This window comes from Rasamsonia byssochlamydoides (assembly GCF_041956645.1).
Source record: "Rasamsonia byssochlamydoides strain NRRL 3658 unplaced genomic scaffold VTN77scaffold_12, whole genome shotgun sequence".
NCBI classification, from domain to species: domain Eukaryota; kingdom Fungi; phylum Ascomycota; class Eurotiomycetes; order Eurotiales; family Trichocomaceae; genus Rasamsonia; species Rasamsonia byssochlamydoides.
Window position 1 is genome coordinate 59,555 of NW_027192395.1, and position 18,977 is coordinate 78,531.

At 50.6% G+C, this 18,977-nt stretch overlaps 7 protein-coding genes across 7 annotated transcripts; 5 read left to right on the plus strand and 2 right to left on the minus strand.

The window, feature by feature from the left end:
* Window positions 1-2,391: 2,391 nt before the first annotated feature.
* Window positions 2,392-3,587, plus strand: VTN77DRAFT_1153 (uncharacterized protein; the record flags this gene model as incomplete). Its single annotated transcript, XM_069416854.1, has 2 exons — window positions 2,392-2,444; window positions 2,513-3,587. The coding sequence occupies 2 exons, from the start codon at window positions 2,392-2,394 to the stop codon at window positions 3,585-3,587; spliced, it is 1,128 nt and encodes a 375-aa protein (XP_069280107.1).
* Window positions 3,588-3,664: 77 nt separating this feature from the next.
* VTN77DRAFT_1154 (uncharacterized protein) lies at window positions 3,665-4,129 on the plus strand (the record flags this gene model as incomplete). The annotated part of the gene is made up of 1 exon (XM_069416855.1): window positions 3,665-4,129. One exon carries the CDS (start codon window positions 3,665-3,667, stop codon window positions 4,127-4,129), a length of 465 nt encoding a protein of 154 aa, XP_069280108.1.
* A 1,457-nt stretch (window positions 4,130-5,586) lies between these two features.
* Window positions 5,587-7,108, plus strand: VTN77DRAFT_1155 (uncharacterized protein; the record flags this gene model as incomplete). The annotated part of the gene is made up of 5 exons (XM_069416856.1): window positions 5,587-5,759; window positions 5,851-6,482; window positions 6,548-6,595; window positions 6,668-6,883; window positions 6,942-7,108. The coding sequence occupies 5 exons, from the start codon at window positions 5,587-5,589 to the stop codon at window positions 7,106-7,108; spliced, it is 1,236 nt and encodes a 411-aa protein (XP_069280109.1).
* Window positions 7,109-10,885: 3,777 nt separating this feature from the next.
* VTN77DRAFT_1156 (uncharacterized protein) lies at window positions 10,886-11,649 on the plus strand (the record flags this gene model as incomplete). The annotated part of the gene is made up of 4 exons (XM_069416857.1): window positions 10,886-10,977; window positions 11,132-11,187; window positions 11,309-11,472; window positions 11,620-11,649. 4 exons carry the CDS (start codon window positions 10,886-10,888, stop codon window positions 11,647-11,649), a joined length of 342 nt encoding a protein of 113 aa, XP_069280110.1.
* A 472-nt stretch (window positions 11,650-12,121) lies between these two features.
* VTN77DRAFT_1157 (uncharacterized protein) lies at window positions 12,122-13,576 on the minus strand (the record flags this gene model as incomplete). The annotated part of the gene is made up of 3 exons (XM_069416858.1): window positions 12,122-12,582; window positions 12,664-12,889; window positions 12,962-13,576. The coding sequence occupies 3 exons, from the start codon at window positions 13,574-13,576 to the stop codon at window positions 12,122-12,124; spliced, it is 1,302 nt and encodes a 433-aa protein (XP_069280111.1).
* Window positions 13,577-14,270: 694 nt separating this feature from the next.
* On the minus strand, window positions 14,271-16,023 carry VTN77DRAFT_1158 (uncharacterized protein; the record flags this gene model as incomplete). The annotated part of the gene is made up of 4 exons (XM_069416859.1): window positions 14,271-14,375; window positions 14,458-15,329; window positions 15,387-15,423; window positions 15,490-16,023. The coding sequence occupies 4 exons, from the start codon at window positions 16,021-16,023 to the stop codon at window positions 14,271-14,273; spliced, it is 1,548 nt and encodes a 515-aa protein (XP_069280112.1).
* A 359-nt stretch (window positions 16,024-16,382) lies between these two features.
* Window positions 16,383-18,328, plus strand: VTN77DRAFT_1159 (uncharacterized protein; the record flags this gene model as incomplete). Its single annotated transcript, XM_069416860.1, has 5 exons — window positions 16,383-16,566; window positions 16,660-17,118; window positions 17,170-18,017; window positions 18,079-18,171; window positions 18,233-18,328. The coding sequence occupies 5 exons, from the start codon at window positions 16,383-16,385 to the stop codon at window positions 18,326-18,328; spliced, it is 1,680 nt and encodes a 559-aa protein (XP_069280113.1).
* Window positions 18,329-18,977: the final 649 nt, after the last annotated feature.

Genomic DNA, 18,977 nt, shown 5'->3' on the forward strand with positions numbered 1-18,977 from the left:
CTGGCGCTTGACCGGGCAATTCCAGGTCCAAATAGCCCTGATGTGAATTCGTTCGTAAGGTCTGCTGGGTCTTTTCGCACACAACATTTTGTTCGATTCTTGCCTGCCTTCTCACCACGGCACAGTTTACCAGTCTGTCGTCTTACTACTGCAGTCTAGTTATGGTTCCAAGGAACCGACGGGTCTTGTTGAGAACCCATTGCGGAGCGTGTGTGAGAGATCTTGCAGAGGACTGCCACCTACGACGAATCTAATGACACTCTACTACTGTTTAGACCGTGGCACAACTGTTCAGTCTTCAGGGACAGAATGAAGGTCCTCAGACTATAGGACCGGAACAATTTAGGCTTGCGGCCGGCTCATTGCATCCGCCTGTGCCATCTGGGGCTCGATCGTGCGCTCGATTGACGACGGTGCGGTTCGGACATTATTGCCATCGTGGCGTGCGAGACAGATTTCTACATGAAGGTGATCCAGCCAGCTGGGCCATTGCATCTCGAGCGAGCCGCAAAAACGAGATCAATCAGTCGAGATACATCTCGTTTTTGCTTACCCCTGCGGCAGGCTGAAGGGAACGTGGGGCTTGAGGCTTGGGGCTTGGCCCTGGGCATGTGCTCAGGCATTGCCGGATGTGGCATACAACAATCAAGTTCGGGACTGAAAATATGACAGCTCTGAATCTGACGACAATAGCCTGGCCCACCCCAGCGTCGTCATGGTAAGCTTCGAACCACAAAATTCCCCGGTCGTTCTGAACCACTAATCCTGCTCGCTTGAGGTTCCCAGGGAATCGGTTCCTTTCCCCCTCCCCCGCCACGGTCCACGATCGACCTGCGATGCGTAACATAGTTGGTTCATCTGTATCATGTCTGAAATTTGAATCTTTGCGATTATACTCACGCCGCGTCTTCTAGTTTCCCGGTGCTCGGATCCAGCTGTCCAGTCGAGTCGACTGCCTGTTGGTCGCTGAGGATTGAGCGTTTACTGTCGTCGTCGTGTCTATGCGCGCGCTCCATGTACCTTACATACAACCTGCGGTGTTTGAGATGTATTCTCCGATGCCCCTCGCAGGCCAACTAACCAAGTGCCAAAAGACCTTTTTTAGTCTCACCCCTTGTGGGCGGTTCCCACCGTCTGCCCCCTTGCCCGAAATGAAACGGTCTCTTTTCTCGTTCGAAAGACGTTGAATCATGCAAGTGGAAGAGAGAGTCTGTGTTGTTTTGGAGCTCCTGTCGGGGATGACCAGCTGCGATGGCGACTGCAACCACCAAGGCGGCACAGCCTCTGCTCAGCCGCCGCGAAGAGATGACAAATCCCTTTTTGGGGTCTATGAACTACCTACCTACCTAATGGACTGCCATTAGATCGCCACTTACTGAACAGGCCTACTCACCTAGATGGGTAGCGGGGACCTTTTCCTTTCCCTCTGTGGCTTTCTTGATGATTCTCTCTGTCTAATCTACCCTCGCGCTTGGGCCATAGCTTCCTTTACGCCCCCAACTCGATTGGGAGTGATTTGTGATACTGCGGAGACATGGCTGTGTCAAGGGACGCCAGAGCCTTCGCCACAGGCGCACTGTGAGTGGCACCATTTCCTTGGCTATCAAGGGTCCCGCAGCTGCTTGGCATCGAGATCCTTGGGTCCCGATCGCTGCATAAGTCTGAGTACTGTAGGCATTACTATAGTTTCCCTGATCTTCAATTGGTCCCGGAAACTATTGATGCAAGGAGAGATGATAAATCTGCATCGGAACCCGCACCGCCGGTCACGAATCAGCTCGCACCGTGGGCCATTTATTCACTTCACTAGATCGAGATGACGGCGATCCCATTCGTGGATCTGTTATTACCTTTCCTGTGCGTTTTATGACAGAGAATCAGATAGACTACTAGTCTGTTAGCCTGGTCGAACTTTGGGGGTCTGAGTCTCGATTCCCCGTCCGCCGTGGAGTGCGGGATGGCGAAATGGATGCAGAATCCAACTGTACCTCACATCGACTATTCTGTCGTCCCTTTCCTTATTGAGCGTTTTGCAGATCCCACAGGTGATGCATCCTGCTTCCTGTGCAGATACTCGGCCGGAGAGCACGTAGCCAACTTCAATTTCGTCGGGAGGCCAATGCGAGGGGAGGGTCCTGAAGAGATGGTCTCAGGGATATATAACTTTCATGCATGTTCGACCTTCTCGTTCTCATTCTCGTTCTCGTGGCCACGTTTGCTGGGGTTCATCTACTTGGGTCATTCTCTCCCGTGCTCGTGGTGAATTGTCTATATACGTGTATACTAGAGCGATTGTCTCTATATTATCGATCCCATACTTGCATCCCCTGGGATCCCCTTCTTGGATATACTTGAAAAAAAGCAACCCAGTCACCCCTCGTTTCTTTCACCATGTTTAAAGATACCAAGGTCGCCGATGCTGTGCCTCGGCGTTGTTCATTACCGTAAGTGGCTCTGCGTTTCCTGTGTCAGCATTACAGAAATTGGGAGCTAACATCGAGTCTGGGATTAGTGCATTGAGCTCATTTTGCTCCAACGATATGGAGAAGAATGATGATCAGACATCTCGCCGACTCCCGCCGTTGCCTTGCGTGGAGCCTCTGCCTCCGGGGCCATTCAATCCATTTAGTTCGAATGTCTTTATGCCCAGCCCTCCAAGCTCTCAGGACTCGTTCTCCGTCAGGTCGAGCTGGTCCGCCAGCGACCATACGGTGTCTCCGCCATCTCCAGCTAGTTCCGTCGACTTTTCTCTGAAGGAGAGCTTCTCGACCCAAAAGGCCTTTGGGTGGCCCAACGATCTCTCCTACGCGGAGATCATGTCCCTGGTTGCCCCCCGGAACATCAACCGCAAACCCCCGCTCCAGCAGTTGTGTGGGCGCAAACGCAAGAATAGCATGGTCGCCAGCGATCATGATGACCAACGAGAGAAGCACCGCATCGCCGAGGGAAATCGACGCAAGAACCTCAGCCAACTTCATCGAGAGCTGGATAGCCGCATCCATGACTTTTTCCTGGAACGCGCGGGCTGGAATCCTGCCAAAAGCCTGCCTCAGTCGAAAGAACACATTGTCCAGGGGGCCATCTTTCTCATCGACTTCATGCTGGTCATCATCACTCACCTGTTACGACAGGAGAAAGAGGTCTCGCCCCAACTATCCGAGAAATTACAGTCCCACCTTCGGTGTATGCAGTTGCAACAGATGGTGTCTAGCTTGCAACAGCAGAACCAGACGGCCCAGCAGCAGGTGCGGACACTGAAGCAGGAGAATGAAGCGCTGGCCGAGCGCAACCGGGCTCTCGAATTCCAACTCAAGTCCTACGAGCAGATGTTCCGCTCCCCTAAAAGTGAAGTTGTCACCCCTCCACCGCTGGCGACCGTCCCGGAAACCACTGAGAAGAAAGTGCTTCCGGGTCTGCGAGTGTTCTGCGATGAGGTCGCCGCCATCGGGCCTGACTCGGACCCCTTGGCCACCGGCACCTCCCAGACGTTCTCCAACCCCTTCTTCCGCAGCACGCCGCCGAGCACCAGCCCGTCGTCACCTGTCTGCTTGCCATCCCGGCGAGAGTCTGTTCGCTCCCTGCCATGAACTCCTGCTATGATTCGGGGGCGGGGTGCATGACTGATGGAAAGGAAACGACAGAATATTGATGAGGTTATGATGATATGGAAGGGAGGCATAATGGGTTTATTTTTCGGGAGACGTTTACTTCTACATACATATGGTTTCATCACGCCCAAGACCATTGGGCTCGAGTCTCGCAGGTGGTTGCCTCTATGTGGCCTACCGTGTATCATTACTGTTTTTCTTTTCTTTTCTTTTTTTTTTCTGGTGCGACATATACCGTCCATTCTGTGACTTTTTGCAGTCATGCTCGCGATCTCGCCAGAACACCCTGTTCCAGTCAGGTGTGCCTCCAAAAATGTCATTTTCTTTGTGCATCTCTTTTGTCTCTGCCATTCTGTACCTCTGGGATTTTGCGTCTGATTTCGGTCTTTTTCTTGTTCATATTTTCCCATGGCAGATCATCTGTCTCCGTCACTCCTTTGTTTGTTTTCCTTTCCTATCACGTATATTCTCAGACATGGGCCTATGATGATGATGACTGCTGCAACAACACAATTGCCTGACCTTTTTGGGGTCTCGAGCAAGGAGAGAAGTTTTGAGGGTGACAATCCCTTGATTGCGCGTCTCTTGCACGTCTCTATTCTTTGTGCAGTCTATCTCTAATGACCAGAGCATTTGTTCCTGGCCATTGGCTCTCTGCCATCTGCACTGTAGCTGTACTATTGAATCGATCTGATAGATACGAATGAAGTTTATTTGCCCTAGTACTGCAGATAACTATATACCCCACACCTGCAAGGGCAAGAACTCCTCCGAGACAGGCTTCTCTTCCCTGCATCGTAAGCCTCAACTCAATGATAAATAAACTTCGTGCAAGGTGCTCTGCTCACTCTGGCTGAGGTCCTCCCTTGCTTCGGGTACGCAGGAACCATCCGAGCTTATTGTCTGAGACACTGAGAGGCACTACTGGCAGGTGGCGAATCGGCGACCCGTGGTCATGCATCCCGAGTTTTCATGAACCTCTCTGATCACAAAAATATACTCTGCAACTCCTTATTGTACTACATTGATTATCATCATTATTATCGTTGTTGTTGTCGCTGTTGCTATCGTCGTGTCTCTGAGATTGGCCTTGGAGATAGGGGCAATGATAATTGGTAATTAGCTGGAAATGGCGAATCAGACAATGGCAGTGCTATAAACGGAAACAGTTTTTGTGGTTCTTTTTTTTTTCATTTGTTGCTCACCTATTAGAGTAGGTACCTAGGTAAAATTACTCCATCAGAGATTGTTATCTCTGCTGATGGCTGCGATTAAATATTGTGATTTGTACTAAGTAAGGTAGATTGTTAATAGCATTATTATTAAGTGATGGTAGATAGTGATTGATAGCGTTGCTGGCCTCTGCTCTGGACGTCTAGACCTCCCCCGAAGCACCGTTTTTCCTTTTCCATGGCGTCCCGTCTCCACGACACATCCACCCGCCCCTAGACTTCATTCAAGCCACCACAGAGGCAATCAGCTTGTCTGCCGGCGTTTGTCCCTGTTCACATCATCTATCCACTGGAACTTTGTCCCTCCTGGTTCGATCTCCTGCATTCGCTCGTTCTTTGCCCCATTTGTGCGTTCTGCAAGCCTTTCCAGACTTTCGCGCTTAGGCTGGGCCAGCCAATCGTCGCTCATCCCCCCGACTCGACTCCGTACCGAAGCCTACGCGGCAGACACTTCGTACAAAGCTATCCTCGTGCATCTCTTCTTCCCCTGCCTTTACCTATCCGTGAGCCCTCCACCGTCAACCTTAGTGTGCCATCCGACCTCCCGTCGCCCTCGTTGTCGATTCCCGGTTTGAGCTTCGTCAGTCGCTTGGCCAGGAGGGTTGTCTAGCGTCGGTGCGGTTGGGAGCAACCGCAAAGGGGCAACGAACACCTGTCGACTCACCCGCCTCTTTTTATCGACCCTCTTTCTCTTTCGTTCCTCCCTTTCGGTCTCATATCCCCACACGCCTGCGTGATCATCGAAAATGTTGCTTCCCAAGGGCGGCGTGACGTGGAAGTCCGCTCGAGCAAGGTTACCACCATGGAGAGCAGTCGTCGTCTTGCTGACCCGGACGCGCTTCCTGGTGTCTGTCGCAGTCACGGGTCTGATTATCCTCCTATGGCGTGGCATTAGCAAGTCCGCCGCTGAGATGCAGAAGTATGTTTCCTCAATGAAATATCCGTCTTTCAAAACAAAGATAAAAAAATAATTTTTTAAAAATTTAACTGACCGGCTGGGTGGCTTCTAGTTTCTACTGCTATGGCTCCTCAAAGTCCCCGATGGAAATGTCTATCAACGAGATGGTGGAATGGAACGCCCATCTACAGACGCCGGTCATCTTCAACAACCATGAGCCCTACGAAGTGAATTCCAGCACGATTACGAGCGTCGACCTGAACCCCATCAAATCGACCCCCCAGGCCGTTGCCAACGGCGAACGGGTGCTGATCTTGACTCCTCTGCGGGATGCCGCTCAATTCCTTCCGAAGTATTTCGACCTTCTCTCCGAACTGACGTATCCGCACGAACTCATCGACTTGGGTTTCCTGGTCGGCGACTGCACCGATGACACCCTGGCTGTCCTTACCTCGGAGCTCAAGCGCGTCCAGGATCAGGTCGAGGAGAAGATCGCCTTCCGCAGCGCGACCATTGTCCAAAAGGACTTTGGTCCGGTGGTCGACATGGACATCGAAGACAAGCACTCTTTCAAGGCCCAGGGACCTCGACGCAAGGCGATTGCCCGCGCCCGCAACTACCTTCTGTACTCTGCCTTGAAGCCCGAGCACTCCTGGGTCTACTGGAGAGATGTCGATATTGTTGACAGCCCGAAGAAGATTATCGAGGACTTTATCGCTCATGACAAGGATATTCTTGTTCCGAGTATGTATCACTATCCCAAGCGGGGTTTCTCTGTAGGGGTGGATTGCTGATCTCTTTTCTTGCAGACATCTGGTTCCATCGCTACGAAAACGGTCGTGATATTGAGGGTCGATGTAGGTGTTCCCTTGGTTGATTTCTCTGGGGTTTATTTTTTTTCCCTTTCGAATCCATCTGACTCCGTCCAGTCGACTACAACTCGTGGATTGAATCCGACAAAGGACGCAGACTGCGGGAGTCACTCCCGGAAGATACGATCTTGGCTGAAGGCTACAAGGAGTTTGACACTGGCCGTACTTACCTGGTTAAGTTGGGTGATTGGAGGAAGAACAAGGATGAAGAAGTTGAGTTGGACGGAATTGGTGGTGTTAACATCCTTGTCAAGGCGGACGTTCACCGTTCCGGTAAGCATTGAACCTGGATCTTTTTTGTCGCAACATTATCCGCTTACCATGGCTTTAGGCATCAACTTCCCGGCCTATTCTTTCGAAAACCAGGCTGAAACAGAAGGTTTCGCGAGGATGGCCAAGCGCGCCGGATACCAAGTCGTTGGTCTGCCTAACTACGTCGTCTGGCACATCGATACGCAAGAGAAACCCGGCAATCTCGGGGGTCGCAAGGCCTACTAATGGGTTATATTTTCTTCTTGGACTCAAAAAGTTTCTTCACCAATCACGGTGCCCGGCTGATTTGCAGCCTTCGGGTCTTCCCGTGATGTTGCTGGTGAATCCCGTTCTCAACACTTTCGGCTTCGACAACGGGGGCAGCATGAGCTGTGCTTTATCTGTCTCGTTGGTCATGCGGCACACCTCTTCCACCAAACGATTCTAAAGACTGTGGCTTAATGACTCCCGTAATATTTAAAGACTTTCTTCTCTTTTCGTGTCGCGTTCTAGGGGGCTTCACCATCTTCTTTCCTCGGCGCTCTGGAAGGAATGGCATTTCTGTGGTACGGTTGTGATGGTTTATAGATTCGAGTTTTTATTATTTTTTTCTTTTATTTCTGTCTATCCCTACCATATCATCTTTGTTTTTTTTTTCTCTTGATCTCCCTGTTATTTTGCTCTGACAGCGGTCGATCAAGCGAGTTTGACCGGCTGTTGGTCTGTCCTGGGCAAGAGATCGCTTGGATCACGTTGAGATATGGATCTCCGCTGACCTCTCTTTCTTTTGTCCGCTGACGCTGCTCTGGTCTGAACCTTGTTTAACCGTTGTGTTCCAGATCCTATTTGGGAAGGGATTTTTTTTTATTTTTGATTTCTTTTCCTACTGGCGTCTTACTCTGCTACTTCTCTACTGTGCTTCATCCTCATTCTGTTCGTGGAAGAGAGCACCCTTCCTCGAGGGTTTCGGGAGGATTGGCAGAGTCGAGTGTTTCTATTTTTTCTTTTGCGTGGACATCTAAGTTGGAATATGGTCCGGCACAGATGCAGACCACATGTGGCCGAGAAAACTCGACATCTTATCGATCGAACTATCGAGCGGTGTGTATGGGAAGGTAATGGATGATAGGGACGGGGAAAAGACGATGTGTAAAGATAGTTCTTACCATCTGTGCTTTTGTGTGTATATAGTATTTCTGACATGCGCTGATGTTGCAAACAAATCAACAAACACAATTGAAGGGTTCCCCGGTCGACCAGTTATCGTCGTCATGCCCTCGACTGTTACTGCCTCTGCCGAGTGTCTGTCTCATCTCTGTCACGTGAATATCAGGATCACATACATGACACCGGAAGTGGACCTGCACATTATCGTTCGTACAACGTGGGATGGACAACGGCGATGAAACGTTACGCAGGCAATCCCAAGGTCCGTGTCCAGCAGGCAACGCTGATTAGGACAAGTACGACAAATACGATGAATTAGGTACCTGAACAGAAGTTCTCGATGGATCATAATAGCGTATGTCTACACAAGTTGCAATAAGTTGCTTAAGGTTGGTGATGAGTGGGCCAGGATTGTTGAGCTTTTAGTTTTGGAACATTATTACTAACTCTCGAGCTGTGATTGGGTGGGAGGGTTGTGTGCAGTTAAGCTGGGCTAATTCAATTGCCTGCAGCTGTCCATGATGATCCGTATAGTATAGTACAGCACATCCATCATGATGAGTATCCTCGTCCGAATCCGTTACAACACATTATCAGAGAACTGAACAAGAGAGGCATCATCGGTAGCCAAAGCATCGAATACCAATTGCAACAATGAAGAAGACAGACCAGATACTCTACTTGTTCGACAAGACCGGTACACCGTATGGGGCAGGATATGTCTGTGGTTATCATCTACAATACGAAACTGTCGTCTACCGCATACAGATACCGGCAAGACTGTCGAACAGATACCTAGCGGATCCTGCTGGTCTTACCACGCGGTCCTAGGCAGATTATAACATTTTTGTGAGCACGCAGTCGCCATGGAGGACAGATGACAATCGCAGCCTCAACCACGGCGGACTGCACTGGACGATTTGCTGGCTGTCAAGGTTGTTTTCTCTCCGTGGCCAGAACGAACGTTTGTCTGGTCTCAGACGGGGAATTTTGAACATTTTTTTTTGTTTATTCTTGCCATGAAGGCAGGTCGATATCGATGGTCGATGCTGTATAAAAACACCGATCATATTCCATGCACATCATGTTTTCTTCAACTCGACTGCCTTCTGCGTCTGCGGGAATCCTCCCTGGGAGGCCGTCTTTATATATTATATTCAAGATAAGCGGGTTTCTTGATTATTATGTGGACGTATTAAAGAACAAACATGGGGAGCACAAGCAGCGGCGCTTCGTCGACACCGCTCATCGCGGCCGATGTCGATTTCTGCAACCAGATGCAAGCATTCAACTTTCTGCAGGACATGCTGGATGACAGCGTCATCCAGATCGGTGCCAACGCTGTGGCCAGGGAATTCTGGTACGGAGTAGTCGTCGTGGTGGGTGTCGAGGCTATCTGCCATATTCTCTGGACGTTGATACCTATACAATCAATCTAAGATTTTTTTTCTTCCTATCAATCTAGTTGACGTGAGAAAGACTCCGAGCCAGCCATGCAAATCATACACGGCCGGCACAACCAAAGAACCCCTGACAAGAGCCTTGGCAGCGTTGACGGGCATACTGCGGGTGATATCTTATCTACTAAGCACTCCGGAGGCGAGGCTGTCGTGGTTCAAGATCCCCCAATTTGGCACGATCCTTGTGATTGTCGCATATGGGATTTTTGTCTTGTGCCTACAATTTATCAACGACGACGTTTCCGGTACTCAGCGGTATACTGCAGTTAGTATACACGCTGGATGGCTTGCAGTTGCCCAGGTACCCCTGATGATGCTGCTGGTAGGCAAGCACAACCTCGTGGGCCTCCTGTCCGGCACGTCGTATGAGGCCTCAACCCGGTTGCTGGTCCCGAGCTGCAGCTAGGAGGCCAGTCTTTGATTCTGACATCTTCTGGAACGCCCTCTCCCAGGCAGAAGGGGAGAGCGCCGTCGGGATGTGCGGTCCGCTCAGCCTGTCGACGGCGGTGCCGTGTTCAGTCGTCAAGATCAGTGGGAGGACGCAGGGGGTTTGTTTATTTGCACGTTGAGAACTTCTCTTGAGTAGTCGAATGTACTATGTATGGGTATGGCTTGGACGATACGATATGGATGTAGATATGTTGAGTTCGAAATATATGACGACGCTCATATGAGTCTTCAGTATATTAGGGGAACAGGAGTATAAAAGGAGCCAATTTACCACCATGTGGACTGTAGTAACTAGTTTACTTTCCTCGTGTTGTTGAAATTATATATATACTATGGATGTCCACAAGATGAACGGCACACACCCAGAATTAATGCCATAAGTCAGACTTGTCAGCTTATAAAAGCCCCTAGTAAGATCTTAGAACAGTCTTAAACGTTTAAAAAATAACCGATCACCTTTATTCTTTTTTTTTCTTGATGGAAATGTGATGGAGGGGTATCCGGAGCAAATCCCTCCTCTCCACTCCATTCCATGCCCGAATTCCCCTACATCGGCTTTCCCCCGAAGTGACTCCCCCGCTCGTGCGGGCATCGGCAGGAACGAGCCAACGACGAACGAACCATCTATATATATAGATTCCAGCAATCGCCGTCGTCATCAATCACATCATATCACTTCACTTCAATTACAGCGCAGCTCTCCCGCTCCACTAGCTTTAGCTTCGGATCTAGCTAGTTGATCTCCATCAATTGCACTGGTGTAGTGTAGTGTACTGTACATACATACGTACATAACTGTCTGTCTGTCCGTCACCTGGCTACTCTCCGAGGAGTCCGACTTTCCCTTCTCTTTTCTTCCTCATCTTCTATTTCTTCATCTCTTAGTCGAAGAGCAGTCCTTCGTGCCAACAACAACCTCGGAAAGTGTCATCACCAACAACGCACAATGTCGTTCACTGCTCCAGGAGGAAAGAAGGAATTCCTTTGCATCATTCCGGATAAGCCTGGGACTCAGGCGAAGAGGTTGGAGGTGAGGCCGTAAGTATACTCTTACTCCATGCTACATACTCCATGCTGCAATTTAGTTGGTGAAGCTATAGACAGGTACCTAGCTGGCTAGATACATACATATGAATCTTGAAATCATGTGTGATTTTTTTGTGCTAATTCCTTCATCTTCATACGAGTACAGGTCTCATATCGAAGGTCTCAAACCCCTCATTGAATCCGGTGTCATCACTTGCGGAGGTTAGTCATCCAGCATCCCCTTGCTCCCTGCTTCTTTTTCCTTTTATACATCCCATATCCCATATTCCACACAGATACAGGTGTCAAATCTGACGGTTTGCTGAACGGACCGCCGAAACAGGCGTAATGCTCGACTCCCACCCCGCCGAAGGCGAAACCCCCGTTTTCAAGGGTAGCATGGTCACCGCCGTCGCGGAGAGTGCTGACGCTCTCCGTGAGATCTTGAGCAAGGATATCTACACCCAGGCTGGGGTGTGGGATCTGGAGAAGGCGCAGATCATTCCGGTGAGTTTCCAAATCCATTTTAATTCCGATCATTTTGCTTGTTTGCTCGTTTCAATCGTCCCGTGCTGTATGCCTGCTTGTCGTGAAAGAAAGGAAGAAGAGCCCGGCTAACGAATCGATTCATTTTTTGGGGTTCGTTTTTGACAGTTCAAAACCTCTGTTCGGTCAGCTCTGTAAAAAAAGGAAAAGAGGAAAAGCGAACCTCTTGAGTTGGGCTGCGCTGAGCTGAGCTGAGTTGCTCGATTGGTTTGTTATGCTGGTGGTGTACTGTACACACATACCCGCTGGTCTCTTTTGTATACGGATAGACAAAAAAGATAAAGAGGCAAAAAGACAAGGACGGCACTGCTGCCTGCCTGCTAGCTTGCAGATATGCCATATATACAGTGAATAGACAGAATTATACCAACATTTGGTATTAAGTTGGACTCGTATTTATGAATGAAGGAAATGAAATGTAATGCCAACGCCAACGCCAATGCCAGTGCAATAATACAGGCCGATCTAGGATTCAATCCATAGAGTCCATCCCATATAGACAAGACTATACAAGACAATAATATAATACAGTACAAGAAAATACAAACTGGACGACAAGCACAGAAACGCATAGAACACCATAGTTGGCATCTTGGATAGTGTATATATATCATACATGCGCCCACCCATTCGCCGCCAGGACCTGCATCTCATTGATCAGGCAGAACGCGCCGTTCTCCTCCCGCTGCGCGCTCGGGTCCTGCCCCTCCCACGCCCGCAGCCGTCGGCGGACGATCCACGTCTTCAGAGCGTCGGTCGTGAACCACCGCCGGAGCCGATTCTCCCATAGTCCCCATACCACCTGCGATGTTGACAGCCATCCTCCTTGCTGCTGTTGTTGGGCATGCTGCTGCTGCTGCTGTTGCGGGTGGACGGCCTCGTAGGCCTTCACGTCGTATCCGACGCGGACGTTCGGGTTCAGCCAGACGCCCTTTTTCGCGGAAAGAGGGTTGTCGACGTGGATTAGGCAGCATTCGGAGCCTTCGAGGTGTGCTGTCGCTAGGCTGTCTGGAATCCCGCGAAAGCGGAGCGGAGCGATTGGGTCGTAGAAGGGGGTGGCGTCCATGATGACTGCGATAGTCAGAACTCATGTTCAAGATCTCTCTCTCTCTTTTGTTCCATGTCTCATCCCAAGGAAAGGATTCTACCTACCCATCCCATTCCAACAACTCGCCACAGGCGCCGGTTCCCCCCGTTCAATAAAGTAGCGCGAGTCGCGCGATCGAAAGTACGGCCACGTCTGCATCAGCGGCTCGTGGCCTTCGAGATCGCGCAGCGCAAAAGTGTCGTAGAATCGTGGGGGTTTGGAGAAATCCAGCGCGCAGGCAGCGGCGTATTCGCCGTGGTTGGTATCCAGCAGGGTGAAGAAGTCGTCTGTCTGAATCGACGTAGTTCGTTAGAAGTTATACATATGGGTACTTCTCGTTTCCCTCTCCACAGGCAAACTCACCGTAAAAACGACATCATTCAAGAACAAGATTCGGTCAAACTGCTCTCCATGATCGCGATCCAGATCCACCAGCGGCTGCAAGCTGGCATTCCGCTGCCTCGAGAGGAACGGGATCCGCCGCAATTCTCGCCGGCCGCGAGGCGTGTCGATCCACCCCGTCGGCGCAGGGGGCTGAGAGATCTCGTCCTGATGCGATACGTCACTGAGGACGATCGTCCGACGGACGTTCAACTCCCCCAGGGCCGCATCTAGTTCTCTCAGTGCGCCCTTGGTGTCGTCCCAGCTGCCGCTCTCGTAGATTGACACGTAGACGTTCTCCGGGCCCAAGGCCTTTGCCAGCGCCACAACGGCCTCATTCCAGTGACTTCGTAAGACGTCTTCTGAGTTCCAGTGCGTGCTGGCTATGAAGATACGTTCTCTGCGTGTTGTTGATGATGATGGTGTGCCGCTGCTCTGTACCGCACTTCCATCCTTAGGAGGTTCGACTCGTCCTCCCGACAACGGTACTGCCAGATGGTACCGCACCCGCAGCAAATCGAGACCAATGGCAAAGATAAAGAAAATGAAGAGTCTGAAAAGATGGGACCGTCTCGATCGAAAGCGGAAGTACAGCATGATGAAATGCGAAACGGGAAAAACAACAGAAAGGATATCAATAAAAAAAATCAAGAACGGAAAACTATTATTTCACAAAGGGCAAAGAAAGCGTCTCGTCCTTTCTTTCTAGGCCATGACTTGAAACGTGCAGATTATTCGGCGTACATGTACATAGCCAAAATATACAAGGACATCAATCTCATGCTATGGTTAAGGGGAAGGAGAGAGACAAAGTCCGGTACGAGTAACGAGATCGTTGGAGAAAAGGTATACACGCTGCATGGGCCATTCAAAATAGGCATTGACAGGCAGAGAATTGGATTGTGCTGATGATTAGAGGATCTGAAATTCTGAATGAAACTTAGTTAAGTACTACTCTACTCCGTACTCTGTACTCCATACTCCCTACTACTAAGTTAGGCTACTAAGTTTAACATCCCCACTGTTCCAAGTTCCAGGGGTCGCCCTGCTACTGTCACGTGACACTATATTCCAGGTCATCTGGACGAACGTGTATTTTGCTTGAACTTAGGTACATATCTATCTTTCAGAGGCAGAGAGTGAGTGATGCTGCTAGAGTAGTCTGCAGGCCCTTTATTTTTTCCTGGTAGCCCCCTTCTAATTCTATGGAGACAGTCGTGCATGCTGCCAAGTATTGAGGATCACATACAAATAGGTGTAAAAATACATGTATAGACCAGCGCGACTGAATTCACAGCTTCGAGTGCCGCTCTTCTTTCTTCAGCATTTCCTCGGCAACTTTGCGGCGTTGGATCTTGCCAGTCGCCGTCTTGGGGATCTCTCTCAGAATCCAGATCTGCAGAAACATAGCATTAGCAACTGTACTGCCCAGGCACATTGAATTCCACTTCTAACACGAATAAAAACGTCTAGCATACCTTCTTAGGAACCTTGAATTTGGCAACCTTCCCTGCCATCCACGTCTTCAGATCTTCTTCAGACACGCTGCTGTTGCCCTTCAGAACGACCGCAACACCAATATCTTCCCCGTAGTGACCCGGGTCCGGAATGGCGAAGGATACCGCCTCTGCAATGTTGGGGTGGTGTGCCAGCACATTATCGAGTTCGATTGGGCTGATTTTCTCGCCGCCCTTGTTGATCAGCTCCTTGATGCGGCCCGTGATAATGATGTACCCGTCGGCATCTTTCTTGCCTTGATCGCCAGTACGGAAGAACCCATCCTTTGTGAACGACGACTTGTTGGCAGCCGGGTTGTTCAGGTATCCTTTGGTGACATTCTCACCGCGGATGCAGATCTCCCCCTCCTTGCCTTGCGGCACCTCGTTGCCGTTCTCGTCCAGGATTTTGACCTCAACGCCCTGTCCAATTCCGACGCTTCCTGGGCGTCGTTTCCCGGGCGGAAGCAGGTTGCTAGTCATCTGATGCGCTGCTTCCGTCATGGCATACGCCTCCAACACTGGGGCTTCGAACGCCTTTTCCAATTCATGGAAGGTCTTGGGAGACAGTGGCGACGAACATGACCGGATGAAGCGGATCTTCGGCTTCGGGTTTGGCAAGGGCGTCTTGAGCAAAATCTGATGGATCGTCGGCACAGCCGTATACCAATTCGCTCCATGAGTGACGAAGTCCGTCCAGAACTCGGATGCAGAGAACTTAGGAGGCACGATTGCCGAGCCTCCTGAATGAAGTGGCGCAAGAAATGCGGCGAGGAGACCGTGCACGTGGAATAATGGCATAACAAGGAGGGTTCGGTCCTTGGGCGTCAATTGGTAGGTGGTCTTGATGTTTTCTGCAAACTTTGTGTGAGACAGAGCCTCTGCAAACTAGATTATTCGGCATCACTCACTCATAGTCCGGGTCAAGTTTCGGTGGGTGAGCGGAACCTTTACACATCTTCACGTTAATAGGATTCTCTCACGAACATCAGGTTTCACAGCAGCTGTCCTTACAGCTTTTGGTCTACCAGTCGTGCCACTGGTGTGTAGCACAAGCGCAATATCATCAGGCTGCGCCGTTTCAACCTTCTGATTGGCCTTTCCGGCCAGCTTTCCCAGCTCTTTCACGTCCAATACAACTTCTTTCCCGTCCCAGTAGCACTCTGCAATGGCTGCGTTGTACTTCCGAGCAGCCCTCACAGCGGGCCCATCCTTCTCGAAATAACCCTTGGGTACCACAGTCAGGGCGGAGCTCAAGTCATCTATATAGAACTCAAATTCCTCCTGCTTGTAGGCCGGATTAAGCGGTGCCGCAATGGCCCGCTGCCAAGTAGCAGCCAGGAAAGACACTATAAATTCATAGGAATTAGGGAGAGCAATTGAGACCGCATCCCCGTGACGAATGCCCAGCTTTGCCAGCTTCTCCTGGAAGCTGGCGACTTCGGCATTCAGTTGCTGATAAGATATCGTCAGCGGAGTGGGTTTGCTGGGGATTATGATGGCGGTTGCAGCCCCATCCTGGGCAAAGGAATTCGCCAATGTAGCCATTTTTCACCTATACAGAGTGTAACAATGAAATTAGTAGCATCTACACGAATTCTCGTCCCTGGGAAGTTGGGAACTCCTTACGTTGTTGCGGAGTACGGAGGCAACTCCGGCAATTCTTCGGTCTCCGCACGCGACCATCGGATGTTGCTTGCCGGAAGGACAAACCGAACAAACACGCCAAGTTTCAGTCCATCGGCAGCTTCCTGCGGAGTCTAGACGAGCTATTACTCTTTCAGATCAGACAAGCGCTATCTCTGGACAATAATTCGAGAGCTTCTTCAGTGTCATGACCTCATAGCTTCTGGTAACTCTCTTTCCAGTGACTCCCCAATTACATCTCTTTTGTCTTTCAACTCAGCATGGCCCCGGAGCCTGCGTCGACCAAGAGCGGGATGCTCTCGCTGTATGCGAACCTTTTGGATCCATCCTCAGATAGCTCGACACCGGGGACGATATCTCGGGCCCCGGTTGTCTTCAAGCAGAGCTCTGAAGGCGATTCTCAACAAGACGATGCCGCTGCGGAAAAGCAGCAGATAAGTGCCGGTAGCCAAATACCCTCCTCCTTCATGCTTCACAGTACTTGACCGATTTGATTGCTCACTTGTGCGTCGGGGCTTTCCTGTTTCTGAAATATAGCCTCTCTACGGTTTCAGCCTGTAAAGAGACCGCAGTTGTCTGCTCAGAAGCCGAAACCGAAGCCCGTGTTTCCCAAGGCTGGCTTGCCTGGCGCCGCGGCGGGGACGGCTGCGGGGGCCACGTCTGCTGCTAATAGCACAGCTGCGCGCCCTCCGGTGACAACAACACTTGCAGACTGGACCGCTGATGACGATGATGTCAACGGATTCTATGCTGGGGAGAGACGACAGCGTGGCGGGCGAAAAAAGAGGAAGAAGAATCGTGATGCGCAAGCCGCTGTGACGAACTGGGATGACATCTACGACCCTTCCCGCCCGAACAACTACGAAGAATACAAGCACAGCGATGAAAAGATTCGCGAAGTCAGAGAGTGGAAGGACCGTCTGTATGCACATCGTATGGCCAGACGACGCAGCAGTGATCTCGACAGCGACGAAGAGTACTCTCGGCCGATGAACCGTAAGTCTGGACAGCCTCGTAGAAAGAAGGGATTACTGAACCGTACTGCAGGGCAATTTGCTCCTCCTCCAGCTTACAACTTTGCGCCGCCTAAGAACCTCAATGATGTGCCGACGGAACCACCACCACCCGCCTCTGTCGCAGACGACGCTACGGGAGAGGATGCTTATGCTAGGCGACTCCGAATGAGTCAAAATCAAGACGGGGAGGTTGAAATGGCTGAAGCAGACTATGAACCTCCACCACCTCCGGCGTCTATTCCTGACGCCGCAACTGGCGAGGATGCGTACGCCCGACGACTCCAGATGAACCGAAATCTGGGTGAGAAGCCGATGGAGGATCATCCCCCGCCACCTCAGCCTCAGCCTCAGGCTCCTCCCCAACCTCCTCTGTCTGTATTCCAACCTCCTTCTGCAACCATATCTCGCGCCCCGGTTCGATATACCCTGCCTCCGCCTCCAGAGGACATTCCAGCAACTGAAGAGGAGCTGGAAGCAGTATTTGCAAGCGAGAAACCTGTCGAGAAGGAAGACGGAGATGCCCCTCGCTCTCTTCGCCCCGGGCAGAAAGGTTTTGCAGAGCGTCTGATGGCGAAGTATGGCTGGACAAAAGGATCAGGACTGGGTGCCACTGGGTCGGGAATCGTCAAGCCACTTCAAGTCAAGGTTGAGAAACAGAAGAAGAGACCGGACTCGGAGGGTGGAGGATTTGTTACCCCTGCAGGCAGAGGTAAAATCATCGCCAGTGAGAGGAAGAACGAAGAGGAAGGCAAATTTGGGCCCATGAGCGAAGTAATCGTGCTTCACGGGATGGTGGATGGGATGGACTTGGATGCCGAATTAGACAGTGGTCAAGATGGGGGCTTAATACAGGAAATAGGCGACGAATGCAGCGAAAAGGTAGGAGCTCATAAAATCCAGCAATTTTTGTTTTCAGATGGTTTACTGACTCTCAAACAAGTATGGACGTGTCGAACGGGTCTTTATCCATCGGGACAGCAATGGTCCAGTGCCCGTTTTTGTCAAGTTCACCACTCAGTTGTCAGCCTTACGTGTAAGTGAGCTTCAGCCTGCCTTCAATTTTTGGAATCTAACAATTATCTCTGTTCTTCTAGGCTGTCAATGCTTTGGAAGGTCGTGTATTCAATGGTAACACGATCAAAGCTCGATTTTACGATAGTGAGAAGTTTGAAAAGGGCATTTACGAGTGATGAAAGAACTTGTATTATATGGCGAGCCTGGAAAATGATAATGGAAGCGGCAAATTTATTTTCTCATATTCTGGTTGAGTAGTGTTGATCGTCCTGGAGACATACCACTCAGCGGCGCATCCAAGCAAACATTGCCCTTGGTTCCTCCGTTATCTAGCAGGACATTCGATTCCGAGTGCTCGAGTTTTGCTGCCGCTGATCTAGCTATCGTGGCTTCCGGTACTACTGCCGGAACTGCTCGTTGACTCTTCGTCCCTTGACGACCTGATCTCCCCTTCTTGTCGAGCCCATGACCATGACCCATCAACATCGCTTCTTGTGACGCTGACGTCTCTCATCTCGGGTTCGAATTCGCATACATCCGGCGAATGCGAACGGGACCTGGTATACTCAGCTTCCGCGTCGTCATCACCCGTGGTGGCTTCTTCCTCGTCCCAGAGTGCCACGCGACCTGCACAAACCAAACACCAACCTATCAGCGAAGAAATGACTGTTGGGCGGTTCTTCGCTTCGCAGCATTTTCGAAGTGCAAACGATTGCAGACAGCGTTCCACGTACCTGTGGTCACAGAAGGACATATAAGGAACCACAAATTTGCACATCGTTTGCCTTAGTGGCGTCTTCCTTTTCGCACTATCTATCTGTTAGT